The sequence below is a fragment of the Oenanthe melanoleuca genome, chromosome 11 (genome assembly GCF_029582105.1).
Source record: "Oenanthe melanoleuca isolate GR-GAL-2019-014 chromosome 11, OMel1.0, whole genome shotgun sequence".
NCBI lineage: Eukaryota > Metazoa > Chordata > Aves > Passeriformes > Muscicapidae > Oenanthe > Oenanthe melanoleuca.
In genome coordinates, this window is record NC_079345.1 from 17,711,232 (window position 1) to 17,728,873 (window position 17,642).

Here is a 17,642-nt window from a genome sequence, read left to right on the forward strand (position 1 = left end):
ACATCTTTGCCATCTTGGCTGCTTCAAATGAGAGTTCACCCTGACCCAAGAATGATTTACTTCTCTTGGCTGTTCATCACAAACTGATACTGTCTCCAGTCCCTCAGACCTTGAGGGATTTGTGTAAAAATATTTTTTTTTTAATTTCTTGTGAAGTTGTTACTTTTGAGCAGTAAAACACTCAAGTATCTGACAGAGAAGGGAATGATATCTAGAATTAGTGTTGGGAGAAGCCAACTTCCTCAAACCTATCAGTATCAGCATATTTGCCAGATCACAGCTTGGGGACCATGGAAGAATGGATGAGAACCTCTGACACCCAAGGGCCCCCAACTGGGTCTGTGCATGGATTGGAAATAGGTTTCCAAGCTGCCAAATACTGCACCTGTCCATTGATATAGGCTACAGCATCACCAGAAAAGCTTCATTTCCTTCTTCCTCACCTCAGCTGTCAACAGCAGCTGTTTTTGCAGATGATTTCAGCTTTAGTCCTATTGCCTTTGCCTCCTTTCTCTTCTCATTGTGCTCTAAGAATCTGTTACTGCCAATCTACCTTCCCATGAATGATCAGAGTCTCACTAAGCAGGGCAAGGCTGTGGTCAGTAAGATTTCCTGCCAGTGCATGTTATATGGCACCATTGTGGCCAAGAAACTGCCCCCTTCCTCCCCCCAGCTCCCCACTTGTGAAACCATCCCCTCAGAACCAGAAGAGCCCACTCCAGGGTAAGATGCCCGAATGGGGCTAGCAGGATTTGGCTGAAACTTTGTTGTTAGAGCTGACTCCAGAATCCGAAGAGGAGCTGCTCAGCTGCACCTCCCAGTAAGATCACCAGTATGGAAGGTGGTTTGTATACCTCAATATTAGCCCCAGCATTATCACAGGACAAATCAAAACCATCACAATAAAATTTTGCAAGAACCTCAGTTTAATTAACAGCAAGGAGGAAAAAGTCTTGCCAGGCCAGATGGCAAACTCTTTGTTTCTCACATGGTGACTGTCAAATTACCATCTCCACAAAAGAACGTCACGGAATATATTTAATAAAACTTGGAAATGTTTATCAAAGTGGCAGTAAAGATCCTGACTGATCTGCCTGGATCTGTCCACATGAAACAGCCAAAAGTGGGCTAGGTTTAAGGAGTCACCACCAATAAAGGACTCAAGTGCATAATGCTGGACTCCAGCAGTACTCAGGCACTGAAGCCCAGAGTCACAGAGGCCTCACTCTCACGTGCCTGGACTCTGTGGTCTCTCCTTGGCTCACATTCAAGATTTATGCTCCCACACCTGGCCAGAACAGCATCTCCAAGGAGATGCACTTTACACTATCCTCCATGGGCATCCAGAGATGAGATCCTCTTCTCTGAATGCCCTAAGGGATGGGGTCTTTGTAAACCAGCTCTGAGAACAGCAAATGCAGCCTGAGGCTCCTCAAACCAGGGAGCTCTAATCCCCTCACTTCAAACTGAAGCTGCCCACCAGTGGGACAGGGAGAGCAACCATCCCATTAGTGGAGGGCATGGTTTCACCTCCACCCAGAATAGCTGATCAGCTGGCAGTTAGACAGTCTTATGGGAAGTGAGAGACAAACACTCTCAGATTGAGGAAGGCATTGAACTCAGGTCTCCCACTTCCCCAGTGAATGCTCTAAAACAAAAGACAGTGACTTAGACACCAACCAGAAGGAAGGAACACTACTCTTATCTCCAAGAGCACTGTCCCTGGGGAGATGCATGCCATCAGAGGGTTTACAGAACTCAAGCACTATGTTCTGAGTGAGGTTTCTGTGCTCTGATGGAATGGCAGGGACAGGAGAGTAGAAGATTTCAGAAACACCTGTATTTTCAGTCTGCCCTCACACACCACACATGGTCTCTGGGAGCAAGATGTCTCAATTGTCTAGGTTAGGTCTGAAAGTAGCCCTTACTGAACAGGGACAATGAGAAGGAGAAAGTGCTCTGTCATTGAGTAGCATTGCTGCTCCATTTCTTGGGAGCATACACTGATCTGGACCAGGATCCCTTCAGCCCATCCTAGCAGCCTGGCCTGCTGTCCTCTCCCTGTCCACGGGCTAGGGCGCCTTGGCACAACATTCTGCTTTTGGCACTAGGGTCTGGCTCTTGAGACTAGAGACAGTGGCACCTCCTCTTTGGACACTGAGCCTCCACAGCCTGACTTGCAGTAAGTCAGCACCACTCCTGGGGTGCCCAGGTGGCACTCTCATCACCAGAAGCTTGCCTTTCATCTACGCTCTTTGGGTGAAAGGATGTGGTTCACTGAAGGTTTATAGGTTTTTGGTTAGTGAATGGACATGTTCTATGGGAATTTGTTTCAGTTCTTCTATATTTTTGTCTTTTGGTAGGACAGTACACTTTGAAAATTTCTTTCCTCCCCACTTACAGAAAATAGGAGAAAAAATGACTGACACCTTCATACTGTAGCAGAACAATCTTTACACTGTACTAAGTTCTGCCTCATCTGTGTGAAAGCACAGTGTACTTTCATGGCCTTATCTGTTATCTTGCAATAACAATAACAACAATAAGAAAATGAATTTTCCATATAAAACAAAGCAATAAAAGTGCATCAGCTGCAAGTGCTGGTTGGAATCCCATGAGAAAAGGCAATATGACACAATTTTTGCAAGCTGTTTCTCTTGGCAGATGTTATTTCCATTTCCAGTGTAAAGGCTGAAGTGACTGACACCACTCTTAACTTTAGCAAAACCCTGCTATAGCTGCTGAAGCCACTGCAGGGTTCTGCTTTCATGTTGCTGCTAGCACAGGGAGTTTCAGAATAATTTTGGATTGGCTTGGATACAAGTCTAGTAGGGTGCTACAAATAGAAATAGCAGAAGAAGGTAGTAGAGTAAAAATACTCAGCGCTAGATCACGGGTGGAGAAGCAGCACAGACAGGAAGCCAGTGAAAGAGACAGAGCATGCTGCTGCTCTGCCACTTGCTAGATTCTGAATGCACTCATTTCCAAATTTCTGAAGAAAACTGCCACTTGCATCAACCTTGCCTCCTGCCTACACAACAGCATTCTGGATAAGGAAGCAGCCATGACAGGAAGGGGAACATTGCTTTAGAAGCTGCCCTTCCAAAGGCACCCTGTGCATTGCATCACAGCTCACACAGTCACCGTGCTACGAAGTTTCATCTCACAAACAGGTACACTGGGGCACAGCCCTGCACTTGAACCTCTCTGACCTTTGGGATACCTGTTTTCAGTCTGGGCTCACCCATTCCTGTGATGGCCCACATCTGACAGCCTGCATGCCTGCAGCCAGACTCTGTTGATGCACCTAATGGCCTGGCTTGGTGTCCAAGACCACGACCAATTCCCACTGTCTCACATGGGATTTGTCAGTAATTAAGGAACCTGAATCTGGATTTAGGAACCTAACTTATGGCACTTGGAGTGGAAAACTCTAGCCAGTAAGACTGCACAACCCTATTACCATGACAGCTCAGGAATGTCAGAACTCAGCAGTCTGGAATAAGGGGCCACTTTAAATGTAGATGAAACTGAAAACAGCCCTTATGGCCTAGAGCACCTGGAACCAGTGTCTGCCAGCTGAAATGCCTTGAAGGTAACTATTGCTGGTGAATCAGGTGCTGGTTTAAGGTGCCTACATTTGCCTCAAGACACAGACAGATTTTTTTTCCAGAGACACTGGTTTGATTTTTTTGGGCTTTTTTTTTAGTACGACAGGAAACTTGTGAGCTCCAACCCTACGGAGATCCATGCAAGCCTCCTGCAAACCTCCTGCTTGCTTTGGTTCCCATGGCACACCCACTGAGTCTCACTCATTTCAGCCTCACAAATCTCCAACCTCAGCCTAGAGAGATAAACTATGCCAAGCCTGGGTCCAGCTATGGAGCAGGACTGTTCCCCTTCCTCTGAACACTACTGTGTGAAACCAAGTTGCCCTGCTGTGACACAGGACAAATATGATCAGCATCCAGTGCAAGGCGTTGGGAGGATGTGTTTTCTCATCTGTTTGCAACCTGAGGGTGAAACAAAGGGTGAGCATTTCCCTGGCTGTGTCTTCCTGCTTGTCCTTTTGGTTCTCTTAGATGTGTCCAGCAGTGATCTCAGAGATTTGTTGACATGCCAGTGGGCACTTCTGACAGTGGATGGGGTGCCAGTGGTTCTGTGTTGTCTTTTCCGACAACTCCCCGAGGACAGTGATGCTTTTATGCCTAATACATGCTGTCATTTTGTATTATAGCTTTTCTTTGGAAGCAACTTCATAAAGGACCAAAAGAAAACACAGCCCCAAACCCCAAAATACAAACACCATAGAAAACTGAGGAGTTCTGCAGACATCACAGATGAATTACTGCTCCTTCAGTTGACACAGAGCCAACAGAAGCCATAGCCCTGCCTGCTTTACAACATGATCAGCCACTGGCTGGTGGTTACTGGTCACCAGCATGACTTCCCCTGCATTTCTGCTCTTTTTCTTCTCCAGTCCCATGATGTGGTGAGGCCCTTGATAGAGGCTTTTGCTGCTGTATCAGCATTTCTGGCATGAAAAAACATTTGTGACAATAGAGCAAAACTTTGGATTCCACAGCTATGTTGCTTGAAGACATAAATGACCAAGCATAACCCCAGTGCCTAACTGTCCTCCTCCTCAATTTGCCCTCCCATGCCTGATTCATGCAGCAGTCACAGAGTGGCAGCAAGAGTTGCAGTCTTGCATAAAGAACTCACAAATGACTTGCTCAAAGCAGACTGGATGGATTTGCATGTAATGGTTCAATGTGCTGGAATAATATTACAAGCACACTCCATCCAATTTCATCTTCAGCTGAGTGCAGTAATTCATTCAATATTGCAATACACTTGACAGATTAAGAAACCTTTTTTCTATTTTATTAGGCTTAATTCCCTTTGTATGTCTCTTATTTTCCCTGCATGACAGTTTGGGAATGCCATACAATTACAGGACCAAAAATAGACCAGTATATACCAAGTATGTGAATGACTATGCCCCATGATAAAAACAATGCCATAACTTTGGGGTGATTTTTCAGTAATTCTATTTCTGTTGATACAAGTTGTCTGCAAACATAATTGACTAGGTTCTGGTGAATAAATAAAACCAGATAAATGAGAGATGGGAATATACCTCCTGCAATTCCTGGGTTTTTCAAAGGCATGCCTACTCCCTCCAAACAATTTATACATTTTAAGGTCCAGAAGGCAGCTTTTTTTCACAGCTAACTTTATAATTTTACACTAGGCTTCATAATCCTAAAAATATCTCTGTGGCACAAAGCCACATATGCAATACGTGGGTGGAAGAGCTGTTAGCATAGTGGGAAAATATTCTGCTGAAACTCAAAACTTTGAAGAAACAGCTGAGTCACTCTTTCACAGTTAAGGTAGTCTGGGCTTGTTACTCTCTCCTATAGCCCTAGATGGTGTCTGGCACACTTCCCCATCCTCTGCCTTGGAAATACTGGGCTTTCAGGTGAATCTTTCCATGCAGGCACACAGGCTGAATGAACACTGGTTCTCCTGGGGACTCCCTGGGCACGTGCAGCAATGCAGGCACCTCTGCACTGACTCACAGACATCAGCTCTGCCTTGCTATGCCAGGTGATATTCAGTAACATCACCAATTTATGATCACAGTTCTCAAGGCAAATCATGTCTTCCTGGCCTTAGAAAAAAAATTCCTTTTTTATTAAAAATCATGAACATAGACAAAATTTCAAAACCTAGCTCAAGTGCACTAAGCTAGAGGAATGAGACAAAAACTTTGAAAAAAAATCTCATTTATCATTCTCTTATTTTATCTTTTTTCTCCTCTCCTCTCCTCTCCTCTCCTCTCCTCTCCTCTCCTCTCCTCTCCTCTCCTCTCCTCTCCTCTCCTCTCCTCTCCTCTCCTCTCCTCTCCTCTCCTCTCCTCTCCTCTCCTCTCCTCTCCTCTCCTCTCCTCTCCTCTCCTCTCCTCTCCTCTCCTCTCCTCTCCTCTCCTCTCCTCTCCTCTCCTCTCCTCTCCTCTCCTCTCCTCTCCTCTCCTCTCCTCTCCTCTCCTCTCCCCCTGATTCTAGTCAGCATTATTACTTTGGTAAAGAAGAGGGAGCTGCCTATGAGCCATTTATTGCTACATAAAATTACTGAAATTACAAAGGTCTATAAGTAATAACTGCCAACAGATTATAGGCTCTACTAATGCAGTCACCCATGAAATATATAAGGCTTATTTTAGAAAGAACTCTAGTACAGCCTATACATTTTGATCCCCAGAAAATAAAACATGGCTTGAAAATATTTTGATCTTTTGACCTGCATTTTAATTTTTTTTTTATTTTTGTTTTTGTGTGTACAAATCAGAAAAGCTTACACAGATGTAAACAACAGCTCAATTTGTACATGTGACAATGTGCCAGGTTTTCAGCCTGCAAGAATAATTTTCATATGAACTGCAACAACAATACAATTAATTAGCTGCACCATACACACACAGCCATGCAAATGCTGTCATTGGGATGGACTCACAGTGGCTTGTGGGACAGGTTTGCCAAAATGGCAATATCACAGGGGACCTTTGCATTTTAAGCCCTGTAACAACAAGCCCACTTTTAGTGATAAACCTTCCATAAAAGCCTATTTCCCAGTTTTGAGTTATGTGCTAATGTGATAGCTTCTAGCCAGTCTGATGTGTTTAATGTCTGGAGGAAAAAACAGCCATGTGTTTCCTCCTCTACTAGGAGGATATAATCCATATAAATCCATCATAAAGCAATGCTCAGGATGTGAAAATACTCCAAACTTGAATTACCCTACTCTGCTCTACCATCACATTGGAATTATGGATGGGACTCTTGCTGATGAAAGAAATGGAGGGAAGGATTCCCATATATTTTCAAAAATTTTCTGCAACTTTTCTTGTTCTTCTCACATTTCACAATATCCAGCAGTCCTCCAGCAAGAGCACTCTGCTTTTCACAGGAAATGACTCTGTCTGGGGCAACAATATATTTTTCTAAATAAACAGAGTATGTTATATAGCATGAAAGATAAAAAAATAAAGTAGGCTTAGCATGCCTACACCCCACCTGCCATCACCAAGTACACAAACATACCCAGGCTTTGGCTGGATAACATTTCAAGTGACAGGCCCTCCATGAGCAGATGTCCATTTTCTCTCTCTCTCTCTCTGGTCCTTTTTCTCCTTTTCCTGTATTTTTGTCCTTGAACATTTGCTCCCAGTCCAGTTAAACTCAATGCTAATTTTGCCATTTTGGCAGAATTTAACTCTAAATAGCCCCACATCTTAACTACAGCCTTTTTTCTCCTCTCTTTTCCAACCTTCCCTCAGTATCACATTTTCTTTTTAATACATCTCTTCTTATCTCCAGTGATGTTCATGCTTCTGCTGGCTGCTGGGTGCCCATCACTGGCCTGTAATGTAGCACTGTGGTGCTGTGGCACCATGCTGGTGAAGGGAAGCCTGCTCCTCATTCCTGTGTGTCTGACAGGTCCAGCAGCACTGGGGACAGCACTGCTAGGCTCATGTGAAAGTCTCTGTGCTCAGCCCTGTTTCCTCAGGCAGCCCTTTCTCTTAACAGCATACCCCAAAAGGAAAGGCAGACACAACTCCATGTGCTTCCAGGAAGCCTCCTCCAGGAATGCCCAGCAAAATCAAAGATACCTGTATTCCACACTGGCATCTTGCATTTAAGTATGCAAGCCTCTAAAAATCATTGCTCTGTTATGGGCACAAAATACAAATATACGTACTGTCCACCTGAGCCCCAAAATATTTTCATTACTTAAAATCTTCTTCTATCAGCTACTGAAAGGGAAAAAGCAAATTTCATTCTACTAAATTAATACATGAAAACTCTCTCAGCTGGCTGCTCATGAGCTCTTGCAGTGATAATTCAGGCCACTGGTGTAACACTGAAGAATACATCCAGCTACTGATGATGAACATCAGTCATGTCAAGAAATATCTGCTGCTGTTTAAAATTCTAAGCTAATCACAAATTAGCTAATAAAAATGAGTTATTTTACTGATAGCTAAATAATCACATTTCCTAAAGCACTTGGTAATCCCATTACATAATATATTACATGAGATAAATTAAAAACATTAATGACATTCTTCACATATTATAATATGACCTAGATATTGCTTTGGGTCTCATGAAATAGCCACTTGGAACTTGCCTTAGCAAAGGCCACTTCAGACTGCTTTTATCAATTCAGAATTCTCCATGTGCTATCTGTAAATGTTATTACTCCCAATGCAAACAGAAAGCAGTATTCCTAGAGCTTTATTTATTTACATTGCCTACATGTGCACTTCAAATCAGAACTTGATGATGTCCTGTGGAAATCATAGACTGACTTTTTCAAATAAATGTTGCCAATAGAGTTGTTACATCCATTCCTCACTTAGCAAACCAAATACACAGTGTTACTAACTAAAACTGCAGTCTAGGGAGTCAAATCCCAGTTTTATTCCAGTCACCCCCAGAAACAATTTGAATAAGCCAATTCTGTAAGAAATAATAAGACAGGTCAAGAAATGCTTGGTATGAAAACTCTGGCAATCCCATTCTTTTGATATTTAACATGAGTTCCAGTAAACACAGGAGGGTTGCTGACTGGAATGAAACAAACAGCAGTGGCACATAGCCTTTTAAATTTTATATTAGATTATGAGAAGTCTAAATGCTAATTTGCACAATTATGAATCAACAACATTTATTTCAGCCTGACTCTTGTCATCAGCATTTTAACTGAACTGACATACCAATAAAAATGTGAACATAACTTTTAAAAAATTAGGGAAGATACATTCCCAGTCCACCAAACTGAACGTGGTTCCATCACAGCAAATTAGACTCTAATGTATAAACAACAATATAAGAAAGGAAAATTTATATGACAAAAATTATTAGAAGCTTGTGTATAAGAGCTAGAATATGTGGCACTTAGTGACCACAGCAGATCTGGCATTCAGCCCTGATCTCAGTTGCTGGTTTGTGTGCACTTACTGATATTCACATAGTCTCTCCTCCCTCAGGGACTGGAATATAAATCATATGGTGCATCCAATGTGGAATAGCAGCTCAAGATTCGTTTGGTTCTTGAGGCAAGTCTACAGCCAGATAGAGTGAGAAAACTGAGACTCAAAATTTCCACAGTATTCAAGAAAGTTCTGAAACATCTGAGGCATCTATTCTGCCACGGTTTTCCCTGACTTCAAAATTATTTTGCCAAAGTGGTTTGAATGTCTAAAGTGGGGTTAATCCCTAAATGTGGCTCTTTATTTTAAATGTAAACAATTAAAATCACAAAACCCCTCTCAGAAAAAGTTCTGTGCTAATTCCTCTCTTGTCAGTGAAGCCGCTCTTAGAAAATCATTCATTGCTGCCTTCTACTGAGCATTCTCATGTTTTGTGGAAATCATCAAACTAATAAAGTCATGCCTAAAACTAGGGGAGGTCTTGAATCTCTCTGTTGACTAAGAACTGTTGTTAAAATGTAAGTTGCCCTGCCACACAGAAAATAGTGAGTGCAGGTAACGAGAGCCAGCTTCCATCACATGAGCCCAATCTTGTTCCCACTGAAGTCAATGGCAGAACTCCAACCTGTCTAAAGGGAAGGGCAACAAGCCTTCTATCTGCTGAATACAAATGAAGATACTCATCTCCTCTTTGACATATTTTGGGCTCCAAGCCATTGGCTGACACTTGTTTGGTTCTCTGCACGTATGTGACTCATGGGATAATATAATGCCTAACTTCCATTCTGCCAGACCTGTCTTTCTCTGTGGTTGACTATTAATTTCAGAGGCAAGATGCAATACTGCAGTAAAATAGGATGGTGTTAAACTAAGAAAATTGCACTTACTGAGAGTAAATGAATCAGATTCCCTTTGTGAGGATTCCCTTCCAATTAAACAGGTATACCCATGCAGTCCTGAAGGCATCAGCCCATTCCTCCTGCACAGAGAGGGAGTTTGTGGAAGTCTCTAGCAAAGTACTTGGCAGCAAAGGTAGTGTAAACATCCCACCTTCACCCCACCAGGGGTAACCTGAGGAGCAACCTAATAATGGAAAGGACATAAAAGTATCTGACTGGGTTAATCTGGACATACAGGTGTTCAATCAGCTTAGCTGATTTTCCACCAAAGATATAAACTCTTTAAGATATAGAATGATTTTCTCTCTTTGAACCCATAACTGAATAACAGTACCATCAAATAATAATAATAATATAATACAGACTGGAAGGAATATCTGAACAGACTTTCTGGTTCTTGTGAAGTTTCTTGTGATATGCTTATTATTACTAAGTCTTGGCTTTAAAGTGCAGTATGCATTTTATATATGACATAGCAAACCACACTGTAGCACTGGTACTTGTGTGGTGTTTGTATGCAATTTCATGTGTATGAACATGTATTTCATTACAGGGGAAGAAAGACACACCCAAAAACAGAGATGTCAATGTATAAAATTTAATTTTTCACCCCATTTTTTACTTTTTACCCAAGAGAGGGCAGTGGGTCTGTTTCTCCACCCTTTACTCAGACATTTGCCATTCTTTTCACCACTGAATTGGGTCAAAGCCAATTCAATCAATAAATCCAAATCAGTAAGCACAAAACACCTGCCTTCTCTTACCAGCAAAGCATCTCTCACTGCCCCACTTCAGTGTAGAAATTTGTTCCTTTCCTCCCAACTCCTGAAGTGGGTAGATGAGGAAAGCTCCCCAGGGTCAATTCTCTTGTCACAGCAATAAAAAATAGAAGACTGAGAAATCATGGCATTCCTCCACCACCCCCAACCCGCTGCAGGACTTTGCCATGGCCATGAGCAATCTCTCAACTCTGTACACAGTGCTAGAAGACAACTACTCCCTTCATCCTCAACATGTGATTGCTTGCTCAGCCTCAGTCAGTGCCCAGCCCCCTGCCTCACCCCCTCCGTGTCCCCAGCCCCCTGTCTGGGACTGCTGAGGGGCAGGGCTGGAGAAGGAAGGACTGCATAGTCCCACTGGTGCAGCAGGACGGGCAGAGGCTTGGCAGCATTGCAGCAGTGCTGCCAACAAAAGGAACAAGCTCAGTGGGAAAACCAAAAAACCACCCAGAAGTCACGAAGATAAATGCTGCTGAGGACATTCACCCACAGCAACCTCCCAGAGCTGGAGCTGATCAAGCCCCCGTCAGGCAGTGTTGGTGCAGGGTGCCTGTGTGCAGGGGGGTGAGTGCAAGTGCCAATGCAAGGACAGTCCCTGCTCAGAAGAGCACAGCACAGAAAAGAAGAGCACAGCAAAGCAGAGCACAGCACAGAGCACAGCACAGCACAGAGAAGAAGAGCAGAGCACAGCACAGAGCACAGCAGAGCACAGCACAGAGCACAGCACAGGCTGCCTGCCCTCCCCTGCACAGACTGCCAGCTGTGCTCACAGGAGTGAGCTGCTCCACACCTGTCCAAACCCCCACACCTGAGGCTTCCAGCCCCACCTGTCCTGTGATATTTGGAGTGGACAGTGTATAAAATCCTTCCCACCATCCAGCTTGTGCAGCACATGCCTAAATGCCAGTGAAACAGGTCACATGTGAGACTGGAGCACTGCAGGGTTGCAGGCTTTGACCCTGCTGCTAAGGCACACATCCTGGACGTGCTGCTTTCAGAACTCTTTTCACCTGGACAATGACTTAGGGACTTTCTGAAGGCTCAGCTGTGTGCAAGGGTAAGGGTTTGGTTGGAAAGGAAGGGAAAATGCAGCTCTGCAGCTGGGAAGGGCTGGGAAGGGGCTGCCAAGGCAAAAGGCAGTCCACAAGGAGCATGTTGAGACTGCAAAAAGCTCTGTGCTGTGAGAACTGCTTAGTCTGAGCCATGGCTGAGGGCCTTGTCGAGGGCTCAGCCTACAGTTAGGGTTAGGATTAGAGAATGCTGCTCACTTTGGCACTGTGTTTAAGGCAGTGTCTCTAAACACTTTTATGATATCAATAATTTACCCTTCGTACTCTTCCAGGGCATTCTGTGTTTATATAACTATTGAAACACCTATGTGGTAGACAGGTGATCTTACTTTCGAATCACAGAATGGCTGATTCTTCTGTCACTGAAGACTAGTTTAATCTAAAGTTCATTTAAATTAATGGAAAAATCTGCTTTGTGAGGCCATAAATGATTTGCTGAAACCAAACACACACACACGGTGAGTCACAGTTCAGAACGTAACTCAAACAACCAGGACTGTATTCCCATGCTCTAACCACTAGATTACAGTCCCTCCCACATATACCCTGCAATAATCTTTGCTCAAATGATAACAGCATTTCCCCACTTTACACGTTGGACAGCATTACTCAGTAAGGCACATCCTACCCGACGGCTGTAGAGCTCTGCAGGGCAGGGGAAGGAAGGAAGCACAAGTAAAAGTCATTATTTTTGCCCAACACCACTAGATCTTAACTCTCTCCTTGGAAAATTACTAGCTCTGGACCCTGCAACTTACATTTAACTGAAAAGTGAAATCCTTGATCCCGATTTGCATCCATCTTTCACCACCCCAAGCAGCGAGTGCCTGCAGACTCATCCTCACTGGATTTTTGAAGAGCAGCCTTCCCTTCCCTTCCCTTCCCTTCCCTTCCCTTCCCTTCCCTTCCCTTCCCTTCCCTTCCCTTCCCTTCCCTTCCCTTCCCTTCCCTTCCCTTCCCTTCCCTTCCCTTCCCTCCCGGACCCGGAGCCGCTCGGAGCTGCCCCGTCTCTCGCAGGGCTGGGGCTGCACCTGTGCCCGGCTGAGGCGCCCAGAGTCCCGCAGGGCCGCGCACGGCCGGATCGCACACACACCTGTGGATCCAACTCTCTCTCTGGGGTGTTTCATTTCTGCTGTGGAGTGCCACGCTGGACACACACAGCGTGAGGGCCACGGGCACCGCATGGAGCAGTGAGGGCCATGGGCACACCATGAAGCAGTGAGGGCGATGGGCGATGGGCACAGCTCAGAGCAGTGAGGGCCATGGGCACACCATGGAGCGGTGAGGGCGATGGGCGATGGGCACAGCACGGAGCAGTGAGGGCCACGGGCACAGCACGGAGCAGTGAGGGCCATGGGCACAGCACGGAGCAGTGAGGGCGATGGGCACAGCACCGAGCAGTGAGGGCGATGGGCGATAGGCGATGGGCACACCATGGAGCAGTGAGGGCGATGGGCACAGCACGGGGCAGTGAGGGCGATGGGCACAGCACCGAGCAGTGAGGGCCATGGACACAGCACGGAGCAGTGAGGGCGATGGGCGATGGGCACACCATAGAGCAGTGAGGGCGATGTGCGATGGGCACACCATGGAGCAGTGAGGGTGATGGGCGATGGGCTCAGCACAGAGCGGTGAGGGCGATGGGCACACCATGGTGCAGTGAGGGTGATGGGCGGTGGGCTCAGCACGGAGCGGTGAGGGCGATGGGCGATGGGCACACCATGGAGCAGTGAGGGCCATGGGCTCAGCACGGAGCGGTGAGGGCGATGGGCGATGGGCACACCATGGTGCAGTGAGGGTGATGGGCGGTGGGCTCAGCACGGAGCGGTGAGGGCGATGGGCGATGGGCACACCATGGAGCAGTGAGGGCGATGGGCGGTGGGCTCAGCACGGAGCAGTGAGGGCGATGGGCGATGGGCACACCATGGAGCGGTGAGCGCTCACGGGTGGGTTCCCCTCCCCGGGAAAGGTCAGCACAGGGCTGCAGAAGGGCCGGGCCCGGGGCAGCTTCCCTCACACGGCTGAGGCGCAGCCCCAGTCCAGCCGCAGAGAAGGGCGGGCGGGCGGGCGGGCGGGCGGCGCGCCGAGACCCCGCTGACCCCTCACAGGCACTGCGCCACACGCCGGCAGCGATTTCACCTCAGGCCGGCCGCCCCCACGGGGCAGCTCCTCGCCGGGCCGGGCCGGGCCGGGCAGAGCCGCCTCCCCCTCACGGCTGCTGCCCCTTCCCGCCCCCACCGCCCCACCTCCCGCCATGGCCCGCGGCCGAGCCCCGCCTGCCCCGTGCCTGCCCCGCCGGCACCGAGGGGCCCGGGGCGGTGCTTCCAGCCCCAATCCCGCTGGAGCGAAACTCCCCGGGGCGGGGAGCGCTCGCCCGGCCGGGAAGGTCCCGCCGAGCCCCGCCAGGCCCCGGGCCTGCCCCGCCGAGCCCCGCCGCTGCCCGGTGTCCCCGTGTCCTCCCCCTCCCTCCCGGCCGCCCGTCCCCGCTGCCCGCCCCAGGCCCCCGGCGGGGTGAAGGGTGAAGCGAGGGGTGACTCACGGGCACACATCTGCCACCGCAAGCGTTTAGGAAATTGCCCTTCTCTTAAAGGCAACCGTGTACTTATTTCTCTGGGGCGAAAATCGGGGAGCTGCACTCCATTAACGCGTTTCAGTCACCAGCCCTGGCAGGGATGTGCAGAAATCAGTGGAGAGCTGGATGCTGGTCTGGAGGAAGAGGAGAGCTTTTGCACTCCTGCTACAGGAGGAGGACTGGAAACAAGCAGAGAGGCGGATGGTTATGGTAGAATATATGCTGTTTATTTATGAAGGTAACCAGGACTTCTGACAAATTTTATATGCAGTTCCCCCCCTCCCAAATTAAAAAAAAAAAGCCCCATCAATGTGTGTGCATATACATACATGTATACATACCATACACACACACTGCACACACATACACACGCTGCCAGCACTATGCTCTCACTGTCATGCTTTCAAACAGTTCCATCCACCTTGTTCTCTCTTGTCAAGACTTACTTCAGTTAGACAAATTGTTATGCAGCTACGACACAAGGAAGAAATGTTCTGCATGGCTACCAGAATGCCCAGGGGGCCTGTTTGTTTGTTTATTTTCCTCTCACTCTGGGAGAAGCTCCAGAGTCCAAAGGTGCAGCAGCACCGGGGACAAGCCTCCTTGCCCCACCACAGGTATCCTGCAGCCCCACAGCCCATGTTCCAGGCACTCCTGCCTTGGGGTCGGGAGGCAGCAGCCAGTACAGGACAATGTGAGGAAGGCAACACACACTCACGCTCACCCACCCATACAAATAATAAAATAACGTTGCAGCACAAGGGCATAGTCTCTGTCACCAGATAAGAAAGTTGTGTGATGGCAAAGATCTAAGTAAGGCAATAAAGTATAGTGTACACGGAACGGCTTTCACATTACATGAGGCACAGTTTGGGCCGACAGAGACTTGGAGAAGAGCTAAATGTTCTGGAATAAAGCAAAATACACTGAAAGTTCATAGTAAATACCCGCATCAATAGGTATTTATTCATTTGTGCTTCGCCACGTCGTGACATACAGTACAAGACACTGCTGCTCTTTCTTTCAAAGGAGAGAGCTCACCACACTCTTGCAAGCTGCTGTTCCATCAGTCCAGGCTGTCCATCGGTCCTGCAGCCGTTCTGGCCCCTTGCCCCTCTCCCAGCCAAGGCAGGGGCCAGGGCTCGGCAGCGGCAGCCCAGCCAGGCTGCGACAGTCCTGGCAGCAGTCTGGAGGCTGCCCCACACCTCAGTGCTCCTAAAGGGCGACCAGTGCTGCACATCTCTCAGCCTCAAGTCCTCTTCTCGCTGCTGATTTCGCCGAGCCGCTCCTGCCTGCTGCGCTGCAGGCCAGCTGAAGGGGTCTGGCAGGACACCCCAGCCCTCAAGCTTGCACGTCCCTCACTCCCTCTCCTCGCACCCTGCAAGGCTGGAGGGCATAGTAAGCCCCAGAGCTCCTGCAGCCAGCTTTTAAGGCACATCTGGGTTGCTATGTGTGCTTTATTACTGTTGTTATTATTATTATCATTATTATTATTATTACTGTTATTTACCCTGTGTAGACACGTGGTCTTTTAATTCTTTCTTCCCCTTGCCTTTCTCCTTAGAAAACCCACCATGTTTTCAGCTTACTCGTGTGTCATCTCTAAGGCACAAACCTTTTAATACTAGAGCTGCCTGGCTTCTTGTATAGGTCGTGGATTGATAAAAAACAAACGAAACGAAACAAAACCAAAACAACCCCCCAGTCCCTCCCCCCGGCACACCGCGCTCGCCGGTACAGAGTATCTGTGCGGGCAGGGCAGCCCGGCCGGTCCCGAGCGGCGCTAGGCGCAGCTGCCCATGGCCTTCACCAGCGAGCTCTCGGGCAGCTGCCTGAAGATGCCCCGCAGAGTCTCCAGCTCGCGGGTGAGCTGCTCCACCCGCTTGCGCAGCCGCTCGTTGTCGGTGGTGAGCTCCAGCACCTTCTGCTGCGTCTCTACGTTGCGCTGCTTGGCCTTGTCCCGGCTCTTGCGCACCGCGATGTTGTTGCGCTCCCGGCGCACCCGGTACTCGTTGCTGTTCTTGTCCACTGTCTTTTTGGATTTGCTCCGGTGGTCCGAGGGCATCATCTTGAGGGTGCCCGCGGCGGGCAGGCCGCCGGGAGGGTGCGGGTGGTGCGGGTGGTGCGGGCTGGGCACGGGCGTGGGGGGCGGCGTGGGCTGCCCGGGCTGGAGGTGCATGGTGGTCTGGGCGCAGTGGGCGATCTGGTACTGGAGGTGGGACGGGTGCTGCTGCGGGGCGTGATGGGGATAGAGGGCCGACAGGGCCGCCGACTTCACCTCCTCCTCCTCGCGGGGCTCCTGCTTGATCACCAGCGGCCGCAAGCCCGGCGCGGCGATGCGCTCGTAGAGGGGGTCCAGCTTGCCGTCCATGTAGCCGGCCACGCAGCCGAAGAGCGGCTGCTGGTGGTGCTGCGGCTGGTGCCCCGGCGCCGAGGCGGCGGCTCCCGCCCCGTGCATGGTGTGGAAGTCGAAATCCCCGGCCAGGATGGCCTTGGCTTTCTCCTGCTGCTTGCTGTGCTGGAAGAGGTCGGCCAGGAACTCGTCGTTGAAGGCGGCTGGGTCGATGTAGGCGCTGATGTCGATGGAGTTCTCGTTCTCGCAGATGTCGCCGAGCTCCGCGCCGCCCGCAGCAGGTGCCGCCGCCGAGGGAGCCTCTCTGTAGCTGTAGGTGCTGCCGGGCAGGGGAGTCTGGAGCTGGTGGTGCTGGCCGCTGCTCATCGGGGGCCGGGAATCGACCTCGTAGAAATTGGCTTGCTCCATGAAGCAACTACAGTCTGCCGGGCATGGTGAAGGGCTCCTGCAATCCAGGTTTCGAACGGGACGGCGGCGGCGGCGGCTCTAACAATCTCGCGGCACGGTGCTGCACGGCACGGCTCGGTGCTCCCGGAGCCCGTCCCCCGGCCCAGCCCCGCCGCGCTCGCTGCCTGCCCTGTTGCTAGTGGGCTGCCGCGGTCCTGCTGCCGTATATATACAGCCCGCAGCAGGGCCGGGGATCGCCCTCTAGTGTCCAACCTCCTGCTGGGAACCTTTGACCGCCCGCAGCCGGGTCCCAGTGCCCCAGCCGGGCACGGCCGACCTGCCGCCGCCCCCGGGAGCCGCCGCACCGCGGGCAGCGCGCCCCGCGCTCCTCGGGCCCCTTCCCCCTGTCCCGCCGCCGCCCCGAGCCCGGCGGGCTGCGGCCGAGGAAGCTCCGCGCTGATACGAGGCCCGGGGGAGCGGCGCGGGGAGTTTGCGCCCGCGCTGCCGGGGCCGCTCGGCGGGGCAGAGCGGCCGAACGCGGCCGCTTCATTTCCGCCGACAGCCCCGGCCGCGCTGCG

General features: G+C 49.4%; 1 protein-coding gene across 1 annotated transcript; it reads right to left on the reverse strand.

The window, feature by feature from the left end:
* Positions 1–15,257: 15,257 nt before the first annotated feature.
* Positions 15,258–17,273, reverse strand: CEBPA (CCAAT enhancer binding protein alpha). Its single transcript, XM_056500797.1, has one exon. The coding sequence runs from the start codon at positions 17,083–17,085 to the stop codon at positions 16,108–16,110; it is 978 nt and encodes a 325-aa protein (XP_056356772.1). The 5' UTR covers positions 17,086–17,273; the 3' UTR covers positions 15,258–16,107.
* Positions 17,274–17,642: the final 369 nt, after the last annotated feature.

Bases quoted from the DNA above. Each gene is read 5' to 3' on its own strand.
- CEBPA (XM_056500797.1), bottom strand. From the start codon at position 17,085: ATGGAGCAAGCCAATTTCTACGAGGTCGATTCCCGGCCCCCGATGAGC.